Source organism: Uloborus diversus, chromosome 2, assembly GCF_026930045.1.
Source record: "Uloborus diversus isolate 005 chromosome 2, Udiv.v.3.1, whole genome shotgun sequence".
Lineage (NCBI taxonomy): Eukaryota > Metazoa > Arthropoda > Arachnida > Araneae > Uloboridae > Uloborus > Uloborus diversus.
The window spans coordinates 83,990,283-84,011,694 of NC_072732.1; the positions used below are offsets into that span (position 1 = coordinate 83,990,283).

Sequence of the window (21,412 nt, forward strand, 5' to 3'; positions counted from 1 at the left end):
TTTTAAAAACATTTATTCTTCTTTATTTATTATTTACTTTATATTATTTTGCCTTTTCTGACCCCAAACTATTTTTGCTCTTTAAAAATGTTTCTTTTTTATTATTTGTGTAACATTGTTTTATCTTTCATTGCATACCTTTTAGTCACTTTCCGCACACATTACAAAGCTGTCCATAAATGTTAATTTGTTTTCAACATTTTCGGCCATTTTTGTCATTTTTTTTTCAACGTTTTATTTAAACATTAGTGACAAAAGGGGGGGGGGGCGGAGTTTTTTGTCACAATGCATCACACTTTGCCTCGCACCTTCCCTTTGTCATATGTCATGCTGTATTACTTAAACATTTTGTTTTAAAAATTGTTTTTACTTCAACCAAAACGTATGATGTCACACTTCTTGTTTCCCTCCCCTCTCCCCCTCATAGTGTAACATCATTTGTGGATAATCCTTACTGCAATATCATCTCGTGTCATCATTCTTCTATAATGTAACTGCAAATTTTTCATTTTTTTGTTTTTTTGCACCTTTGTCATCTATTGTACATTAGCTTTACTGTAGAAAAATGCTTTTTGAGTTTTCGCTTTAAAAAAAACGCGAAAAAACTTATCTTTCCGACGTTTCCCAATCATTAGCATGGAATCCAAAATGCATTTCTTCAAATATCTCAAAACCTCATTTCTGAAGATACTGCCGTTTACCTGCCCAGGGCAGTATAGTACAGAGTTTGCATGCTCCTTACAAACTACTTATAAACTAATGCTTTTTAAGAAAAGAAATAAGGGCCCTTAAAACTCCCGAGTTTTGCTATTATCTCTTTACAAACTCCTTATTTTTTATTCTACATGACCTTAAAATCGTTTTCCTGTCACCAATCTGATACAAGTAATTACATTCTATCGAATTTTGCTGAAATTCCACTATTTTTTTGTCTGTTAATACCGGAAATCTGATGTTTTCGTTAGACTATTTTCTTTCCCACATACGATTTTTTTTCCTCCAAATTTCTGACGATTATTTAGATAATTATTAATAATATAACATTTTGTAGACTTGTTAAAGTACCATTCTAAATTTTTTTTGCTGAAATAAATTCTTTCATTTGCTGTTTTTAGACTTTTGATGCTTTCATTTTGATTAAAGCAATCTCTTTGCATCCGATATGAGAATCGAATTTTTCTGATTTTTGATACTTATTATGCTTTTTTGGAGGGCAACTAAGCAAAATTTCTTTTTATTTCTATAAAAATCGCAAAGTTACAATTTTCAAGCCAAATTCTGTGTCTTTTATGAGAGTCAAAAAATTAAAATCTAAATCGCTGGTTTAATTTGGTTTTTGTTTCAATAACGTCAATTGTTATTAATAATATTTTAGTTGTAGAGCTCTAAAAGGCAATTCTAAAACAATTTACTTAAACAAATTCTTTTATGTGCCGTTCTCTATGCTAATAACGCCTTCATTTTGAAAATGGCTATCTCTTTGCATCCACCATAGGTATAAGATTTTTTGCATTTTTGACGCTTACTATGCCTTGTAAAGACGCAAAGAAATTAAATTCATTTGTATTTTTAATGAAATGATTAAATTGAAAAGTTTTTAACAAAATGCATGCTCTTTAAGATTGTTGAATGTCAGAAAGTTAAGTACGGAATCGCTGGCAGAAATTAATTTTTGTTTCAACTTCTTTAAGTGTTTTAAAATACATACGTAACATCTGTAGTTGGCAAAGTTTGTAAATTTTTAAATACAAAAAAAAATCTGCCTTTTTTATTTAAATCATTTTTTTTTAATTTAAAAAAATGTAGATATTAATTACAAAACATGAATAAACATAACATAGATGAAAGAGCAACTTAATAGCTAAACAGTAGTACAACATTTCCTAGAATTAATATTTTCATACTTTTTAGGAGAAAAATTCTTAAAATTAATCAGTTTTCTATGTTATCAGTGTATAGAGTCAGACAAAAATTTTGAAATAGTCTACAAAATTTTGATCAATTTTGTAGATTAAAATAATTTGTACATCTTTTTCAAAAGGGACCCTAATGTTTAAATTGAATTTTTTGTATTTTAATCTTGAATGACTAATATGGGCGCCTATATGCAAAATTGTAAGGGGGGGGGCCTCAAATATTTTAACCATGGTTTAGCAGGATATTTTCCCCATGGAAACCGATTTCAGGACAGATTAGAGTCATTAAAATTTGACATTTTTAATTACTTATTCATTAATGGCTGGATAAGAAATCTTTATACATTTTTGCAAAGAAAAAAGTACTAAAAGCAAGAAAGTTCTAATTTCTAAGGGGGGCTCGAGCCACCCCTTTGCTCCCCTATATGGGTGCCCTTGATGAGTAACCATATGTTTCTACGCCAAAATCAAGCACAAGCCTTGCCGAAAATTGTTTATTCTGTTTGAAGTTTGTCCTTTTGAATCCTGTAAATATTTCGATTATTTTGATAGTCGAAAGTTATTTTGGCCTCTACTACTTTCAATCACCTAATTAAAGTTTTTATTTTAGCAATTATTTACTTTTTAAAGTCTTTTTTTTTTTTTTTGGTTAAGAAATTGTTAGTATCTGTTTTGTTTTCAAGAAAATACTGATTTTCAATCAATATCACATTTTTTATTCATTTTTAAAATAAAACATATTTTAATGGTTAACCCCCACCCCTGTATTTGAATTTGATTTCAAAACGACTCAAGTCTAAGAAGTAGTGAAAAATGCATATTTTACTATAAATTTAGTATGTTAAATATTTTTCTCAAATACGTTTTAAAAAATGCATCTTTAAACAAGAAACTATCCTTAAAAAGTAAAATGAACTCCTTAAAAACTCCTCACTTTTAATTTTCAAAGTTGAGTATGAACCCTGTAGTGGTAAATGGTTGACTATGCAATCTTCCAAAATCAGATTCAAAGTGTTTTTTAGATATGTTTACATTATGATTTTGTCAGAACCTCATTCTTTGAATGACATTAAATAATGCATACTTTATCCCAATTTGAAGCTTTTGCTGTTCTGAATTTATTTTAAACTGACAGGCTTCACAGTGTAGCTTTTACTTAAAAGCTGAGCTTTAGCTGATGATGCCAAAGCATTTTTAATTGGACAATACGTTAAAGATGAATTAATATTACGATATTAGAAAAATTATTTTAAATTCAGGTATCTTTTCAACAAAAGTTCTGATCAATTATGTATATGTGCTGCAGGGAAATATTTTTAAAAAAAAACTGCTTAAGCAAAAAGAAAAAAAAAATTTTTTTTCATTATTTTTACGTGGTTCTCATGACCACCTAATTTTATATGAGCGTTTGCTACATTTATCCCAATGTGAGATATCAAATCAGACCTGGTTTTCTTTTTAAGTTTATTAATTTATATTTTTGTGCTTCTTGAAAAAATTATTTTACGTCGTCTTTAATTTCATATTTCTAATCATTTATCTTACCAAAGTTTTTTGGCTTGCAAATGGTGTGAAATTTCATTTCATACATCAGATTTTACTATGAAATTGCAATTTTAATTACAGGGACTAGCTATTTATAGTGATGGTACTTGGTTTACCGAATCTGGTGGTCCTTTTCATGACAGCAAGCAACCTGCTGTTTTACATATTAGAGGTGGCCAAATTATAACTTTGCAAAAGCCATCTGAAACAATAACTGCAAGGTATTAAATATCTTTTTTTGCATTCTAGATATTAAAGTTGATAAAATATAATGGCATCTTAGTGCGCGGTTTCATCTAAAGTTTGTAAAGATGGGAGTTAAAATGGAAGTTTCTGACAAGAAAAGGTTTAAGATTCTAGATAAGCTTGAACAACTACCAAACGTCACTGGTAGCACAACACAAATATGAGTGAATCTACCATACATACAATTAAAAAGTCGAAACAAAAAAATATCCGTAAAAGTTCAGAACTTAGTTTCAATATTGAAGCTTGCAGAGTAATGTCTAAACAAAGTAAATATTATGAAAATGGAAGCTGCTCTTGTATTGTGGTTTAAAGATAATAGGAAGATGTACTGTTGCAACAAATAAAAACGTATTAAAGAAAAGGCAAAGCAACCGTATTTTAAAATGTATTAGATAATAATCTGATCATGGAGCATAAATCATCATCTTCGTTTTTTACTCATAATTATTATTACTAATTCACTGTGCATACCATGTTGTTTTGCTTAAGTCTTTGATCATTCATTTTGTGCACCTTAAAGTACTTCATCATGTTGAATAAAACAGCTTTTTTTAATTTTTCAAATCCAGTAAAAGTTTAGTTTTTGAAATAAGAAACTGTAATTTACAGTTGAGGAATGCTTTAAAGCAGTCTGAGGGGTGTTTATAAGTGTCTAAAAGAATTTGACATGCTTCTAAAAAAATTATATCTAAATTTTTCCGCAACACGAAGTTTCTACTTACGCAAGGAGCTTGGAACGCATCTCTCGTGTAAGTCGGGACTCGACTGTATTATTATTATTACCATTACAAGCATTCTAGTGTTTGAAATATTGTTTTCTTTTTAAAATAAATTAAAAGTTATATTGAGGGGGTTTCATTCTGTTGCAATTTTTTAATTTTTTTCTACTTAATTTCAAAATAGAAGTAGAAATCATGAGAATAAGCAGTCTAATTAAATACTATCTGGTCCAGCAAAAGTGACTCTTGTCAGTTTGGTTGCCGAATCCCCCTCTCCCATATATCTTATAGAATTTATACTGCTTTGATTCCGAGCCTAATATATTTACCTGGGGTAAGTTAAGAATTGTCTTTCTAGAATTCATTACGTATCAAAATTTTCAAAGAATAGGCTGGCTACGCCAGGAAGCAGTTGCTGTTTTCCGACTTACTGTTGGACATGACTGTTTTGCTGCCCACTTACACAGGATCAACCTGGCCCCTGATCCTTATTGTCCCCTTTGCCGAAGTCAGCTGACTGTGGATGGCCGCCATCTTCTTCAGTGCAGAATTTTCCATGGATCATCAGTTGCAGAGCAATACTGGGAGGCGAGGATAAGAATGTGGAAATGACTATTTTTATGTCCATGTTCTTGTTCTTTTGTTTTGTAATTTTTTTCATTTTGTCAAACCCAACTGCTGTTGGGAAAAAGAAATCAAAGAATATAATGGGCTTTTTAAATTAATTCTGATTGCTCCATAAGTGCTTCTCTTATAATTTACGAAAAAAATCACCTTATGAATCACAAGTGTAATTTCAGCAAATTTATCTAACATTTGATTAGTGATATGATCTGCCTATCTAGCAACATTGCAGTTGTTGCATTGCATCTTGTTAGCATACCATCTGAGAAAGTGGTTTTTGAGAGAAGCACCCATTATATAAGGTACGAAATAAATTGGTACAGTCAGATCTCGATAACTCGAAGCTTATAACTTGAATATTCCTTTATCTCAAAGTCTTCATTGAGTCCCAAACTCTTGAGACTGTTGTGGAAACTTCCTATAACTCCAACCTTTTAGACGGTCCCTTGGGACTGCGAGTTACCAAGAGTTGACTGCATATGATCTTTGATCTTTTTGATAGTTTTTGATAGTTTTTGTCTAAAAAACTGTAAATTAAGAATCAAAAATAAAATTATTTTGGATAAAAATGGTACAACGTTTAAAAGCACAAAAAGGATAAAAAGTTTATAAAAACGCAGACATGTTTCGGAGGCAATAGCCTCCTACCTCAGTAGGAAATGTACAAATACATGAATCAAGGTCAAGGGATAGTTTAAATTGCGTAACCAGAAAAACATTGACCAATCAGCTATCAGCGAGTGCTGAGGCAAAATATGACGTATTCTAACATGTAAGATTGAATAAGATTGGAGAAAAATGCGGAACAGCAAAAGATTCATTGCAAAGATTATGCAAGTTTTTATGAATGTAAAAGGATTCCAGAAAATCTAATTCACCTACTGTTGTAGGTCTGCAAATGATCTTGGCTTCCGAAAAGAGAAAATTGTGCCCTGTGTCCCAACAATGTTTAGCAATTGAAGATTTGTTCAGTTCCTGTTTTTTAACGTGGTTTTCATGTTCTTTCAAACGAAATTTAAGTGAACGCCTGGTCTGTCCCACGTAACCGATATTACATTGACGAGGAATGTGATATATGCTCCACTGATCAAGTGGTTGGATTGGGTCCTTCAGTTTGGAAAAAGAAAGTTTATTTATGGGTCTGTAAATTACGCGAAAGTCAAATTTACTGAGAATTCTAGAAATACGAAAAGAAATGTGTAGATAAAACGGTAAAACCACAAAATTTGTAGAAGAAAAACTACGTATGTTGGAGGTTTTATTCCGGGTTGAAAGTTTGCAAAAAGCCCTGTCGATGACCTGAAGAGGATAACCCCTGTCCAGAGCCATGGCTTTCAAAAAATTGAGTTCATTGTTGAGAAGGGTCTGATCAGAACATATGGAGATGGCTCGGTTGACAAAAGTATAAAAGCAGACATTTTTTGCTTCTTCGGGTGGCATGAATGAGAGTGTGGGGGAAGACAGACAGCAAATGGTTTTTGGTAAACGGTAGTAGAAAACTTATTATTGTTCTTCGAGATTAAAACATCCAAAAAGGGCAAAGAATTATTGTTTTCAATCTCAGCAGTAAACTGAATATTAGAATCGACGGAGTTAATTAGATCAATGATAGACGGAACAAAATCAACAGTGCAATCTAAGAGGGTGAAAGTGTCATCAACATATCTAAGCCAGAGTGGAAAGTCAAATAACTGAAGCAATTTCTGTTGAAAAAAGTCCATGTAGATTTCACTGAGGATGGGACTCAAAGGGTTGCCCATAGCAAGGCCGTCAGTTTGTTAGTAAAAAGTACTCTCAAAAATAAAGGTTGAATGTTTAAGACAAATTTCAGTCAAATTTACAAGTTCGGAAATTTCGTGTTGGGTCGACCTTAATTCATCCATTTGTACATTTCGCACTGAGGTAGGAGGCTATTGCCTCCAAAACATATCTGCGTTTTTATAAACTTTTTATCCTTTTTGTGCTTTTAAACATTGTACCATTTTTATCCAATTTACCTTGCACAAAGCTATTGCTTTTCAAAATTATTTTGTGCGTAATTTTTTTCTTCAAAAGATGGGTATCATTTTAGATGGATGTCTTGACCCCTCTGAAAAAAGGCGTGAGGGAGGGGGATTAATTTTTGATTAAAAATCAAATGTTTTAGATTAAATAAACTGAAGATTATGTATCTTTTTCATTGTTTAAGTTATATCAAGTGTCGATAATCTTTCTTCAGGGACTTTCACATTGAACTTCACAATATGGACAAAACACTGCACAAGTAATAAGGATTATTGATTTGTATTTAATATGCTATTTTTAAATTGGCAAAAAAAGAAAAGTTAAAAAGAAGAAAAACAGCCGTTTAATACTATTTTATAGCTTGCAAATGTAAAAAAAAACCCTTTTTTACAATAGCCATATTTTTAAGTTATGTACCACAAACAAAATAAAATGCAACTGTTATGAAGCACAGAAATTGTAAATGATTATAGTTGGGGCAAAGCTAACCTGGCAACATTGTGAAGGCTATGCAGATCCTAATCATAGCATTACTATGCTAACAGGTTAGGCTTGCCCAAACTATAGTAAGGCCACTTAAAAACTCAAGAAACTCACAGGTTCATCGTCTCTAGGACATATTAATGTTTTCCATGTTTTAATTTGTGATCATAATTGATCTTAAAGCCATTTGAAAGAACTTCTTGCTGAAAAATTGATAAAGAGTATTTTAAGTAATTTCTTCTTTCTTTATTTCTATCATGTTTGTCTGACTCTTCCTTTCATTAGATTTTTATTTTCAGTCGACAGAATTCCATGAGCTTACTTGTTGCTTTGAATTCATCCTTTCATGCAAGTGGATTTTTATATTGGGATGACGGTGAAACTAAAAGTAAGTTGTTCATACAGTGTAGAAATTCATAAATGTAAACTTAACATCAGAAAAGTTATAAAATGTTTTGAAAAATGGCTCATAGTAAAAAATAGTTTAAAATTTTACCTGCTCTCTTATTAAAGAGTACAAGTAAAATTTTAAATACTTAATTAAAAGATAAACACACTTTTATGTTAAAGAATGTTAAAAGAGCAGGGATGAGCCCGCTGCGCCAACTGTGCCAATCGCCGATCCTGCACCAAACTGCTCCAAAAGATCGCTAAATGGACTTTTCTGAGCCAACTTTGAGGGAACTTGCCCCAAAAGTGCGATTTTACATTTAATTTTGCAGTTCCTTCAGCATATTTGGCAGGTTTTGCAGATTATCATCAAGTTCATGCATTGGGAGCTTGTTTTAACGATTTTTTGACTTAGTCCCGATTTTTTACGCATTTCAATATCTGATTGCATCTGCTTTTGTAAAACTCGATCGTTTTAATTTATTATGTGATTCTGTTCCTTTGACTTAAAAAATTTTGTATTGACTATTATTTTCAATCACATTCTTATCTTTTTTTTTTTCAAAATAAAAGGGCTTGTAAGTTTGCCTTCTTACTACAACCACTCAAAAATGTCAATCCAGTTGCATCCAAATACATTAGCGAATGCCATCTGTAAAAATTTATATTGTTCACCAGTTTTTAATCTTGGGTTTCTTAAGATTTTAGAACAGAAAATTGATCTCTAATTTTGGTTTTATACATTTTAGAAAGCAAAAATTCCTAAAATTCTAATGCACTGGTAATGAATATGCAAACATTTCAAATTTCTCAGATTCAGACATTTTTTCCGTATTCTTAGCCTATCTTAAAAAAAATTTTCTTATTTATTTTTTTTCATCACATTTCTCATATTTTTTCACATGAATTTTAAAATTCATTTCTCATAACATCATTTCTCAAAATCTTTTTTTTGCTTTGCAATTTCATTATTAATTTTGTAATAAAATATCAAACAGTTAAAAGGTTTAAAGGTTGCCTTTGCTTGATCTTCAGATTTGTTAATCAAGTAGTATAATGTATATAATAGTAATGTACAGTAATACCTCCTTTAAGGGACACCTCTGAATAAGGGACACCTCTATTTAAGGGACACTTTTTCTGGTCCCAGTCCCTTTGAATAGGGACCTCTATGCATTTACCTCTCATTAAGGGACACTCTATTTAAGGGACAGTCACAGAGAAAAAATACAAAAAAATTCTGCATAAATGCATGAGAAATATTGAAATTATTGGTATTCAAGGTCTACTTTTTGTCCAAAAATTAACTGGCAAAAGTTTGCCTTCCCCATTAACATGCAAATAAACAAATATGTGTTCTGAAATTTTTGCTGAGACCAACATTCATGCTTTTCTACTTCATCAATTTCTTTATATGGGTTCAGCCTCGACAGATACGCCTATGACAAGCTTGCTATAGAAAACTTGAAAGGTGATCACAATGTTTTTTGCATTGCAAAAGACATGACATCAAACAAATCCGTATAACACATTAATTAAAAATTGCAGTTAAAGAAAAATCAGTTACAACACTTTGATGCAACAAAATGTTTGATAAAATTTTAATTTTTTTTCCGGTTTAAATTATTCAGAGTTTTATTCAACAAATATGATACATTTCCACTATTTAATCTTAAATGCTATTAGTTTACGTGTTCATTAAGAAATTATTGTGAGTTAAGTACACAGCATGCATTAATTCATCTACCTCCGAAGAAGGGACACCTCTATTTAAGGGACAAGTTGTCCGGTCCCCTTAGTGTCCCTCATTGAGAGGTTCTACTGTATATAAAATATATGCCAAAATATATTTAAGTTCAAATATAAGTAAACACATACTTAAGTACTTACACATACCTAAAAAAAGAAGAAAAAAAGATTAATTAATAGCTCTTTAAAAACTAACTTGTTCAGCAAACTTCAACTCAAAACAAACTGTTGAGGTAAAGTTTTTTAATTTAGTCATTCTTTTTTGCTTTTCTTTTAAGCCTTTTTGAATATGTTTTTGAGTTTTATGTACATATATCTTTGTTGATCCTAACTCACAATTTTCCTGCTCCCAAGATTGCTCCAAAAAAGAATTTTGGTCGGCACGTCCCTGAAAGAGTTTTTTTTTTGCCTATAAAATCATCTGGGTGTACCTTATATCACAGTGATTAAGTCATATGAATATAAATTTTAAGTTGATCTTTCATTTTTACACAGGGTGATAAAAAAAATATGAAAGAAAGTATTTTAAGTTCCTGATTTCAAATTTATTGTTATAAGTACAATTCTTCTGCTGGCATATTGTTCAATGTTTCGAAAGAAAAGGACTCCTAGTGACATGGTAATCACGCACAGAGGCGTAGCTACACCCGACTTTTGGGGGGGCGGGGGGTCTTTTCTATATATATATATATATATATATATATATATATATATATATGTGTGTGTAAAATTTTTTTAGTATTAAAAAAAAATAAGAGGGAGGTGAATTTTACATACTTTGGAATGGGGCGCCCCAATTCCGATACTTGTGTCAAACAAAACAAAAGCAAAGAATTTTTTATTTTTTTAATGTTATGGAAAATTTAACTTTTTTTTCTTTTCCCTCCATTTAATTTAAAGTGAAATTTTCTAACAACGTCTTGTCAAAACCAGTCTATCCAATTCAGGGGGAAATCAAATATCTGATGAGCGTGTTCCGTTCATTTCAGTGTGACTGCTTAATTTAGAGGCTAACACACATCTACAAAAGCTGGCATCCCTGAAAGCTAATAGACACTTCCATCTCCGCCTGTAAACTGGATGTTTGACTTTCAATCTCATCGGTGGTCAGACTCTAAAGACTATTTTTACTAACTTGGTTTGCACTAAAAGTATGAAATAAAATTAAAAAAAAATCTTCTTGAATTATAATCCGCAAAAAATGAAATTGCTTTTCATATCGTTATATTTATATGTTGCTTTTTGTGTATTTACATTTATGCTAATTCTAAAGCAGTTGATAAGATTTGTATAAAAAAAGTTAGGGAAGAAGTATAGGGGGTAGAAAGTTATTTGCTCAAATGCATACCATCTGTTCTCCTTTCAAGTCTTTATTTTTAATTTTATTAGCTGCTTTAGAATTTACATAAATATCTATTTGAGAGAGCAACAGCAATTTTCGGGTATTATAAACAGAAGTCTTTTTTTTATTTTCTACTTTTTAATCCGAACCAAGCTAATAGAAATAATCTAGATTCATCTCGTTTTAAACATTTTATTCATAAAATGCTATGCAGTTTTTCTTTTGAATTAAAATAAAATTACCTTCAGAAGGGTCCGATGGGACTAATGCTGCTTTGCAGACTGTACTTCGTTTTCTTCAGATGACGTTAACTTTCTCTTTTTGGAGCAATCCTTTTCGTCATTTTAATTTTTTTGTTTTGGTTTAAAAAAGCTTGTTATCGGTTTTGCTCGCTTCATTATGCAACAACTTTCCCTTAGAACTATTTTAAACAGACTGTACATTTCCAAAAGAATACGCAGTAAATACTGGCTGAAAAATCAATGTGATTGAAATGGATACTCTGGTTAGCAAAGGTCGTTTTGACTATGACCTATGGCACACACAAGACCAGACCAACAAAAACCTCTATCGTGTCGAATTCCGGATCATTTTCGGATTCCAAACCCAATGATCTTTAAAGCAGCAAACAAAAACATTTTCTTCAACTCAGAAACAGAGGAATTGTCTTCAAGAGCTGAGGAGGCAGTGGAAAAAAAAAGGAGAAATGCGTTCCACGAATAGGCTTTCCATGATGATTAACCAAAGGACAGTCGTTTCGCGCACTTTCTTGGAAGAAGAGTAAAAGGGTGAAATTCACAGGTTTGACATATTAAGATGAAAATTTTAAGTTCAGGGTTAAAGGTCATTCAAGTTGAAAGTCATTTCGCTCTGTTATCTGGATTAGTACTGTTCTTTGGTTGCTCTCTTTCTTAAAATTGTGAGTCCTTAGAAAACCGAAATGGTAGGAGTGAAAAGAAAGTATAAGTTTTTTTCAAGTGATGAAAAAAGGAAAACCATAGAATACTGGCCAAGTTAGATTTGCTGCAATTCATAACCTCAAGAGGATAAATAATGAATCCAAAAAAAAAAAAAAAAATCTGGGACCAAAAAGCAATAAAAGACTTTTTCTTGAAAAAGATATGCTTAAAGTTTCTTTTACTGTCAAAATGATTCCTTAAACTCACAATAAAGCACTTAATAATGTAATAATAGAATAAATACCTAACAAAACCAATAAAGGGGAATTTCAATCAATAGCCCATATTATCTTTAGTATTGATTTCAAATTTTCACTATCATATTTCAAATTTCTATAAAAAGTTTCTTAAAGCTCCCGTATTTCAAAACCTGTTTATCTTGATTTTTTTCATTAATGTGAAATTCGAAATATACAGATTCGACTGTATGCAATATTCCCACTGTGCGGCTCATAAAATTAAACATATTTAACAATTTGCAGAATCTATGACAAAGAAAGGCTGCATATATGTGGATTTAACAAATCAATCTCATTTCTAAAGCGAAGTGCCAAATTTCACTCAATTATCCAAAAATTGTCGCAGCAGAAGGAGGGGTCTTTATGCTTGAGGGTCACACATGGAGCAGATTTTCAATGGCATTGGGGGCGGGGGAGCAAAGTGAATTTTTGACCTTTGTTACTCAGAAAAAAATCGTTTTGATTTTATTTCTTTCTCTTCCCTCTCTTTTTCCCTTTTTTTTGAGACTAAAGTTTCGGGGGGGGATTTGTCCCCCCCCCCTTAGCTACGCCCCTGATCACGCAGTAAGTTATAGCACTTGAAAGTTGCAGTCATTCTGACGCCATCATATGAGTGATGTTGTGGCTCTAATCTCGCACTGATTTCCATTGTTTATTGAATGATGGCTAGATTTGAATCTATACCAGGAGTGTTTGGGATGCAAGAATGACGCAAGGACAAAATTGGCAATGGATACCGATGACAACAGGGGGTATTCGCATTGTTTAGGGTCAGCAAACCACTTCCACTCGACCGGCATCCCAACATTTTTGCATATCTAAAACATTGTTATAAAAGCAGTAGGGTTGCATCCATGCACGATCATCATCACTTTGGCCCTGAAGCACACTGGTACTGGTTATTGCAAGATGTGGTTCGTCCCCATTTAACTGCTGATGTCTTCACATTGCTAGAATTGATGTTTTGAGAACGTTTGATCACATTGGATACGGAAAAATATTTGGGGCACAGAACAGAGTGGCCCCCATGGAGTCCGAACCTAAATCCATGCAACTTCTTATGGGGTTATGTCAAAGACAGAAACTATGGGAAACCCCTTAAACCACTGGAGGATTTAAAATCGGCCATCAGAAATGAGATTGATTCCCAATACATTCCAAGGTGTTATGACAGAGTTTCGGAACAGGCTTTATACCATTATTGCCAGGAACGGTATACATTTTGAGAATCTTGCTCATTAAATGTCATTTATATCTGTATTAAAAAGCATTGGTTTCATGTTCTTGAACACTTTCTTTCTTCCATAATGATCGTTTACTTTCTACCATGTTTTTTGGCCACTCTGTACCTTGCTTTTGTATAATAGTAAAAGATTCTTAGAACACAAGTCTGTAAAAAATAATTGTCCAAAACTTTTCCATAAACCATATAACTTAAAAAATCTCTTAATTTTGCATTGTAAAAGTAACTTCACTGTTTGGTAAGTTTAAATTAAGTTTTTCATCTTCTCTATAATTTCAGGTTAAAGTTATAAAAAGAAAATGTAGACAGCAAAAGGGCAGTTGTTCAATTAACAAGCAATTATGATTTTTAAATGCATTAGAATACAAATTTTTAAACTGCAAAAAGATAGGCCAAATTGCAGGACTCAAAGTGGTTCTTTACTTCATATAAATCCTATGTTTTTTATTAGGACAATTTTGGAAGAACAATTAAATGACCTAGTTCTTATGTGCATTCATTAAGACATTGACTTATTCAAAAGGAGATTTTAAATTTCAATGACACAGTTAGAAGCAAAGGAATGTAAACCTCTTTTCTGCGTTGGTACAAGGGATAGTACTAGTATCTCTGGTAGATATATTACCAGGTAGGGGAAAGGGGGGTACATGTGAGCACAGCGCACTTGTGAACATGATATATTTTACTAGGATACCGTCAAGCAAAAAATCTGGAAAAATTCTCAAGTAGTGCCAGTTCCAGTCCTACTTCTTGGACAAATTTTTAGAGTAAAGAGCCAGTTTGTTCTTGTCGGGATAAGTTCTTTGTTTTAGCAGATGCCGATGTAATTTTATCTCTGTCTTCTTCACGTAAAAACATATTTTAAATTAAGTAGTAAGCTAAACTTAGCTATCGCAAACTATTGTCGGAACATTTAAGTAAATTTATGACTGTTTAAATTTTTTAATTAGATTAAAAATTCTTGATTTTTGAAAATTAGTTCAAAGGTAGATGACGGGGCACTTGTGAACACAACATGTAGGGGCACATGTGAACAGTTCCCATATCCTCTCCGCAATATAATTATTAGTCTGGGTTATTATAAGTGTTAAAAAAGGTGTAAAGCTTTGTAATTATGATTTTGCTACAATCAGTTAGTGAATTTATTATTAATTATTATTACATTAATATTATTTATTTTATTACTTTTTAATTCTTTTGTTACTAAATAAGTAGTTGGTCAACAATTTAGTGTTGTATAATATTTACAAGGGAAAAAAAAGACAAAATATTTTCTTTTAACTAAAATCTAAAGTTTAAAATAATTTTAAAATTCATCATATGAGGCAGTGAGAAGCAAAGGCATGTAAGTGGCAAAATTAAAAATTTGGAGATAACCAGTACAAATGGTAGGTGAATCTCTCATCTGTCTTGGGGAAAGGGATGGTACTAGTAGCCCTGGTAGTTGCAGCTATACAGCATGATTTAGAAAAAAATTCAATAAAAACCTCCCTAGAATGTTATCTTTAAACACGTTTTACTCAAAATTTGAAAATGTCCACTTACATCCCTTTGCTTCTCACTGCCTCATAGATGTATGAAGCTTAAACACATTACATAACAAGAATAAACACATGTATATATTAATGAGGTATATATTCAAAAAATTTTGTTCTGTATACTATCCTAAATAAAATTAATCATTATTGTGTTTGTGCATGCATAGCAGATATTCTTAAAAGGTCTTCAATTCATGCCATCTCATTTTTTTTTTTTTTTTTAATAGATTCACTTATTTCTGGTGAATACATAACTATTGATATGCATGCTAATAAGGTAAGTACAAATGGCTTTGTTTTAACTTAGGCTATAGAATATAATTCTTTTTTTTTTTTCAAATTTAAGTTGTTTTTGAATAAAAAGATTAAATTTTATTTAGTTGATAAGATCTTTCTCTTGCTTCCTTGTGTTGAACTTAAATGTGATTGATAAGTCAGGCAATTGTTAATACTTGATTTATGAGAATAATACAAAAAATAACATTCTATGTTATTTTAACAAGTAGGAGGGTGATATCAATGATGATATTTTGAAAACATCAATGTGTCATATGCTATGTTCTTTTCCAATGTAAATATGTTGTATTTGAACAAAAAGTTTCAAAAAAGCTGTGTTAATTGTACTTATTAAATAGGTTACAGTATTAGTCAAGGGCAAGCCCAGACAACATAAATAAACATGCGAACGCTGTTCGCAGAAGGTTTTGATATTTTTGTAACTGTTTTTGTTAAGAAACAATTGTTCATCACTAAATTTGAGGCGCCTCCAATTAGTAATATTAACAGAGTAAGTATAATTTAAAAAGCATGCTGGTTGCATAGTGTTATTTTACTTGACATTTTTTCTGTTGGCCACACTGTAAGACTCGGGAGGAGTACCTCGTGTTTTTTTTCTGCAGACAATTTTTAGGAACTCATTTGAGTTCACAGACAGTTTTAAATTTTATCTAGGTCTGGTCAATGGTTGCAGCAAGTGCATCATCGAAAGAAATTTTCTATAATTAGTTTTCTGAAAAGTTGACTTTATTAGATTAAAAAAGCTAAGAACATTTTTTTAAATGAAAAATGTAAATATGAAATATTTCCCTCAAAATAATTAGAATAGTTTCCTTACATAAACAGATGAAATGAATGGCTTAGTAATAGGTTTCGCTTTTACTACACCTTAATATCAGAAGTTTGTATTTGAAACTACTGTAACTACTTGCGTTATTCCTTTTATTTTGTGTGAAAATGTAAGAATTTTTGCTTAGTGTTGTCACTAATAGACAGTGCTACTGTCTGAGCATTGATTTAATTGTTTGTATAATCCAATTTGAAAATGATGTTACTTAAGTATTACATTTTTTAATGATTATAGAAAATTAAATCTTCAATATATACATATTAATTACTTAATCATCCCCCCCCCCCTCCCACCTATTCCACTGACCATTTTGAAAGTGATGAATTTTTGAACTTTTTTTTTTTTTTTTGGCAGTTCTGTCTGGTTGAGCATGGCGGGCTACGTGACTTTTTTGAATTGTAGAGCCGCTTACTCTTCGTTGTGAATTCGCAATAAAATATACTTGCAATAACTATACTGAAACATTTATTACAACACACGAACATAACATTTAACATAAATTTAGAAATAAATATGACTTAGAATGATCGAGATATTTCAGAATGAAAAGAATGTGATGCAGCAACGCTGCTTGACTTATCGCTACTCAGTAATCTTTTTGTTCCATCAAGAAACTTAAATTTTAACGTTGCCACTCACGCAAGCAGTGAAAATTATAATAATTAAATTAAAGTTCTAGGCTCAGCTGCAAACGATAAGAACTACCACTGTCTAAATTTTTAATTAATGAACATGGGTACTTTCGAATTCAATCTGCCTTGCTAACATTGTTACAGATTGTTACGTATGCATGTACATTAAGAATTTTGATAAAACATTAGTGAAGGGTTTTGTGGGGGAGGGGAGATGAGTTTTTTTTTGTGCTTTCAGCATCTAACAAAATGCTTTGTCAGCAATGTCTCTACGCTTTTGTTTTTAGTGTTATCTATTTTGAAAATCTTTTCTTTTTTCTCTAATTAGTTTGCATTAATCTTTGAATGCCTTATTTTCAGTTCCTGCAACTATTAAGGTGCAAAATCAAAAGATTTTATGAAATTATTCTTAGTATTTTGTATTCATATTTCAATATTTTGAATTTTTGCACAGGTACAACTCTTTTTTTTTTTTTTGTCTTGACAAATCTTGCAAAAATAATAATAATACAATTTGTTTTGCTTTGGCAGTTCTAAAATCTTGGTTATAATTTAATGAATGAATAAAGGGGATTACAAATGAATTCACTCACACTTAGAAAAGTTTGTTAGAGGCTATTATGTGTATAAATCTGTAATATACTTAAACATATATATATAATAATATGTTTAGAACATGATCGTTTAAAGACATCTATGCTTTGATACATTGATGTTTTATCATTGATTTTTCCCAGGAGTGATGGGAGGATAATGCCTTTAAGGTCTAGTCGTGTGATATTTCTATTTCTTCTGAAAGGTTTCTTTATTTGAATAATTATCCCAAATTCTATTACTTTGATTTGGCTATTCCAATGAAGTGTCAGAGAATTTTTAGTTACAATAAGTCCTCATTAATCCTGATCCTATTAAACCGAACTTTGCTTATAGTAAGGGGGCCCAAAGTGTTTTTGGCGATTTACTTGAGCACTTCAGATAAATATTGTAGGGATACCTTACATCCTGTCGAGTACCTACATCAAATGTTGGCCTTTTTTGTTGGTGGAGATGTCTAAGACAGCCCGTCAGATTTGTAAAAAAAATTGATTGTCAGATTTATTCAAGCACTTCAGATTAAAAAAAGGTGGGTTAATTACAAGTTAAAGAGTGTGCATTCAAAAAATCTGATAATTTGAGCGTAATGCAAGGGTGTGGGAAGGTTACTAAGTTGTCAGAAAAGTAAAAAAAAATCATTTTTTTGTCTAGCTGTCAGATTGAATACCTCTCAAAATAATCATCAAATTTTTGGCTACCGTGACTGGAGCATCAAGCTGAAGCTTTTGTACAAAAATCCGACACGCTCTAGTATTCCAATATGGCGATTTTATTTTGCATTTTCAAAAATTCGCTGCAAGTTTGCCTCACTTCCAAAACATCAGTCTTTTGAATAGTGACATTTTTAAGGGTCATTTAACCTCCCCTCTGAATATCTGACATGCACAAGAATTTTTTTTCTTCATCCTTTCGGATGGCCACATCCCACCACGTAAAGCAACATTCACACGTTGTCTGTACAGCACGTGAGCATTGGCTGATTTATGGGGGTGCCAGGGGGTGCGCCGCACCCCCAAAATTTTTGATCGGGTTTTGAAAAGAATTTACTATATTTTTCACCCAGAAATGCAGTTGGGGGAAAAAAATCATAGCTGCTATACTAGTAAATTTACTTGTAACAAATCCAGTGTATCACCACACGTCGCTAGTGCGAGAAAAATATAACTGTATTCACAGTAAGAATTAAAGTAATTTTATCCGTTTGAAAAAAAGAAAACGCAATAAAGAATTTCATGCAAATAAAGAAATTTCTCAAACAATTTATTGTTCAGTGCTGTGTTATAGAATAAAATAATTGTATGCTCTGTAGTTGGATATTTATTGGTATATCAATACAAATTCTTCTATTTTGAAACAACTATGGCTAATCAAGTCCAAAACCAGTTTTTGGCCGGCGTTGGCATGACAGTAAGCCATATTGTATGGGACTCGTCAACATGACGAGAAGCTAGATATCTGACCCCCGTAGAGTTGGGAGTCGCATTTCATTGTTCTCCACGAGATGAGCATGCTTTCTCTATAGTGTGAAAGTACTGACATGTGCTTTACGCGTGTTTGCAATATATGAATGCTTCTCCTTTTTCGGAAAATGTACATCTGTCCGCTTAACGTGATGTGCGGATGATGTCCGAATTACGCTTAAGTTGGCAGATAAACATACTTTTATTATGAGAGACATGTTGGAGTATCAAAACTATTAATATCTCAAACGCTCGAGTATGTCCATTTAACTTTTTTTTTACATTGATGAATATCAGTCGACACTTTCCCCACCACTGTAGTGAAATATTATACAGTAAAACTCCTCCTAACGGACACTTCGCTTATGCGGACAATCTATAATTCCTCGATACCGAGGCAAATAATATCATTAAACACCCTGTCCTGTGGACACCCCTCTATTGCAGACAAAAAAAATTTGTCCCGTTAGTGTCCGCATTAGAGGGGTTTTATCGTATAACATTTTCTTCTTCTTATAACCTAAAATACAAAATCTGATAGGTCTCCACGATGCTCAAATAAATCTACGTGTAGCATAATGGGCTCCCCTGCTATTAATCCGGACAGCCTTTTAGACATACATACTTATGATTAAAAGGTAGTTTTTTGTCTGATTTTATTGTATGTAAAATAATGTATGTAAATAACTTTAATTAAATTTTATCTAATGCAGTTTTATATTTCATTCTCTTGAATTCTAAATACAATTTTTAGTGTAGAGTAGTTTGTTTGTGTATCTTGGCTCAATTTAAAGGTTATTTTGTTTAATCTGTACTTTCATTTAGTAGGATGACCTGTATCTCTATTAGTCCAGATTAATGAGGCTCTACTGTATTACTATTTATCATAAAGTTATCCTCTGAAAATTGGATTAATTTCTTTTAGACTTCTTTAATTGTTGATGGCAAAGTTGGTAAGAAAGTATTCATGTCTAATTTTTATCGAGCTGTCATACAACAAGTAAGAATAATGGGACTGCACAAACCACCAAAAAGAATTGTTATTGATGGGAGTTACATCTTGTCAAACAAACAATATAGGTGGAACTTGGATTATGATGTAAGTTATGACTTGTTCTTACTGTTTTATTAAAAACTATGTAACTTTATGTTAATATATGTAGATATGTACAATATTATAAATTAGGTTTTGTATTATATGCAGTCAAACTCTTGTATAATTTTACTTGCTAAATTAGCGATTGTGTAACAATAGTTTCCCCCTTCCTGCCATAAGAATTCCAAAAATAGCCTTGCAATTGACCCATAAACCACTCTCTAATTCACCAGTGCTGTATCCAGCTATGGGCTGATTAGGCTTTATTGCTCAGGGTTGCAGAGTTGTAGGGGCGGTAAGACATTTTTTTCTAAAACTTCCAAAAAATTATTCTTCATAGCACTATATAACAAATATGATTTGCTTTACTTTCGATAGAAAGTGAAGCCTGCTGATCTTGATTTGGTCGCTATAATCGGTTCATGTGCCTCTGTGAAATTCCGAAGACAAATTATAAAGCTTGGACATCTTTCCTTTTTTAAAACGGTTTCAAAAAAAAAAAAACCTTGCTCTTCCTTCTCAGAAGATTAAAAATAATATGCAGAGAAACTTTAGCTCTATGCACCTTACCACTTATTATTCCAACAGAGAGTGCTGGAAGTGCTGTTAAAAATATGTAAGCATATCATTATTTTGAGAGTGACAATCGGATCTTGAACCACTTGAACGTGAGCATAAGCTCTGTTAAGTGATTCATTCGCTTCCTGTTAAAAATGCTGGTAGTTCAATAGTACGCATGAAAATATGTTTCACTGGAAATAGTCTTCATTAAAAAATGTTAAAGTGTTATTAGAATAGTTTTAATTTATTTAGAGTGATTGAAAAACAATATTTAAAAATTTAATACCACTGAAATTAAGAAAACAAAAGCCTTTACGCACTTAGCAAGGCATTGCTGGTCAAATTTTGCTGCCAACTAACATACTGAAGTGGCAGAAAATGATATGAGAAAAGATTGGCTGGAGTCACTAGAGTAACTTAGAGACACAATTTCTCTATTTGAACTGCTCCACTCATATTTTAACTAATTTATTGTATTTTTTGTGTAAAACAGAATAAAATCTCTTAAATTATTGTATAGTTATCCAAAACTTAAAAGTTATTAAACCATTTAAAATGAACTATAGCCTGGTTTGAAGCTATCTTGCCATTTAAGGTAACTTAGAGCCACTTCAGAAATGGGATCCAAATGAGGTTATTTTATTGAAAGAAATGCAAATTTAAATCCAGAGAAATAAATTTTCTTAAATGTTTGAAAACTCTCCTATATTCTTTTCATTGCAAGATTTCTATCATTATTTACACTGCTCAAAACAATTAGGGGAGCAATGAAGCAATCACACAAAATTGAAGAAACCGTTGTGAGGTAGCCTTGCAAAGGCATAACATTGAGTATACACGTGTATTAAGATGCAATACAGCGGAAAAGAAGCAGAAAACATTTGACTGGAAATCGACTCCTCTAGAACAGTAAACGAACATGAAATTATAACTCCCCATCATA

The 21,412-nt window shown here is 31.8% G+C and overlaps 1 protein-coding gene across 1 annotated transcript in view; it reads left to right on the forward strand.

Moving 5' to 3' along the window:
* Window positions 1-21,412, forward strand: part of LOC129216387 (sucrase-isomaltase, intestinal-like) — a 131,206-nt gene that overhangs the window by 106,208 nt on the left and 3,586 nt on the right. The window contains 4 exon segments of the mRNA XM_054850602.1: window positions 3,543-3,682; window positions 7,840-7,928; window positions 15,228-15,277; window positions 19,738-19,911. Coding sequence (XP_054706577.1) covers window positions 3,543-3,682; window positions 7,840-7,928; window positions 15,228-15,277; window positions 19,738-19,911 — 453 coding nt within the window.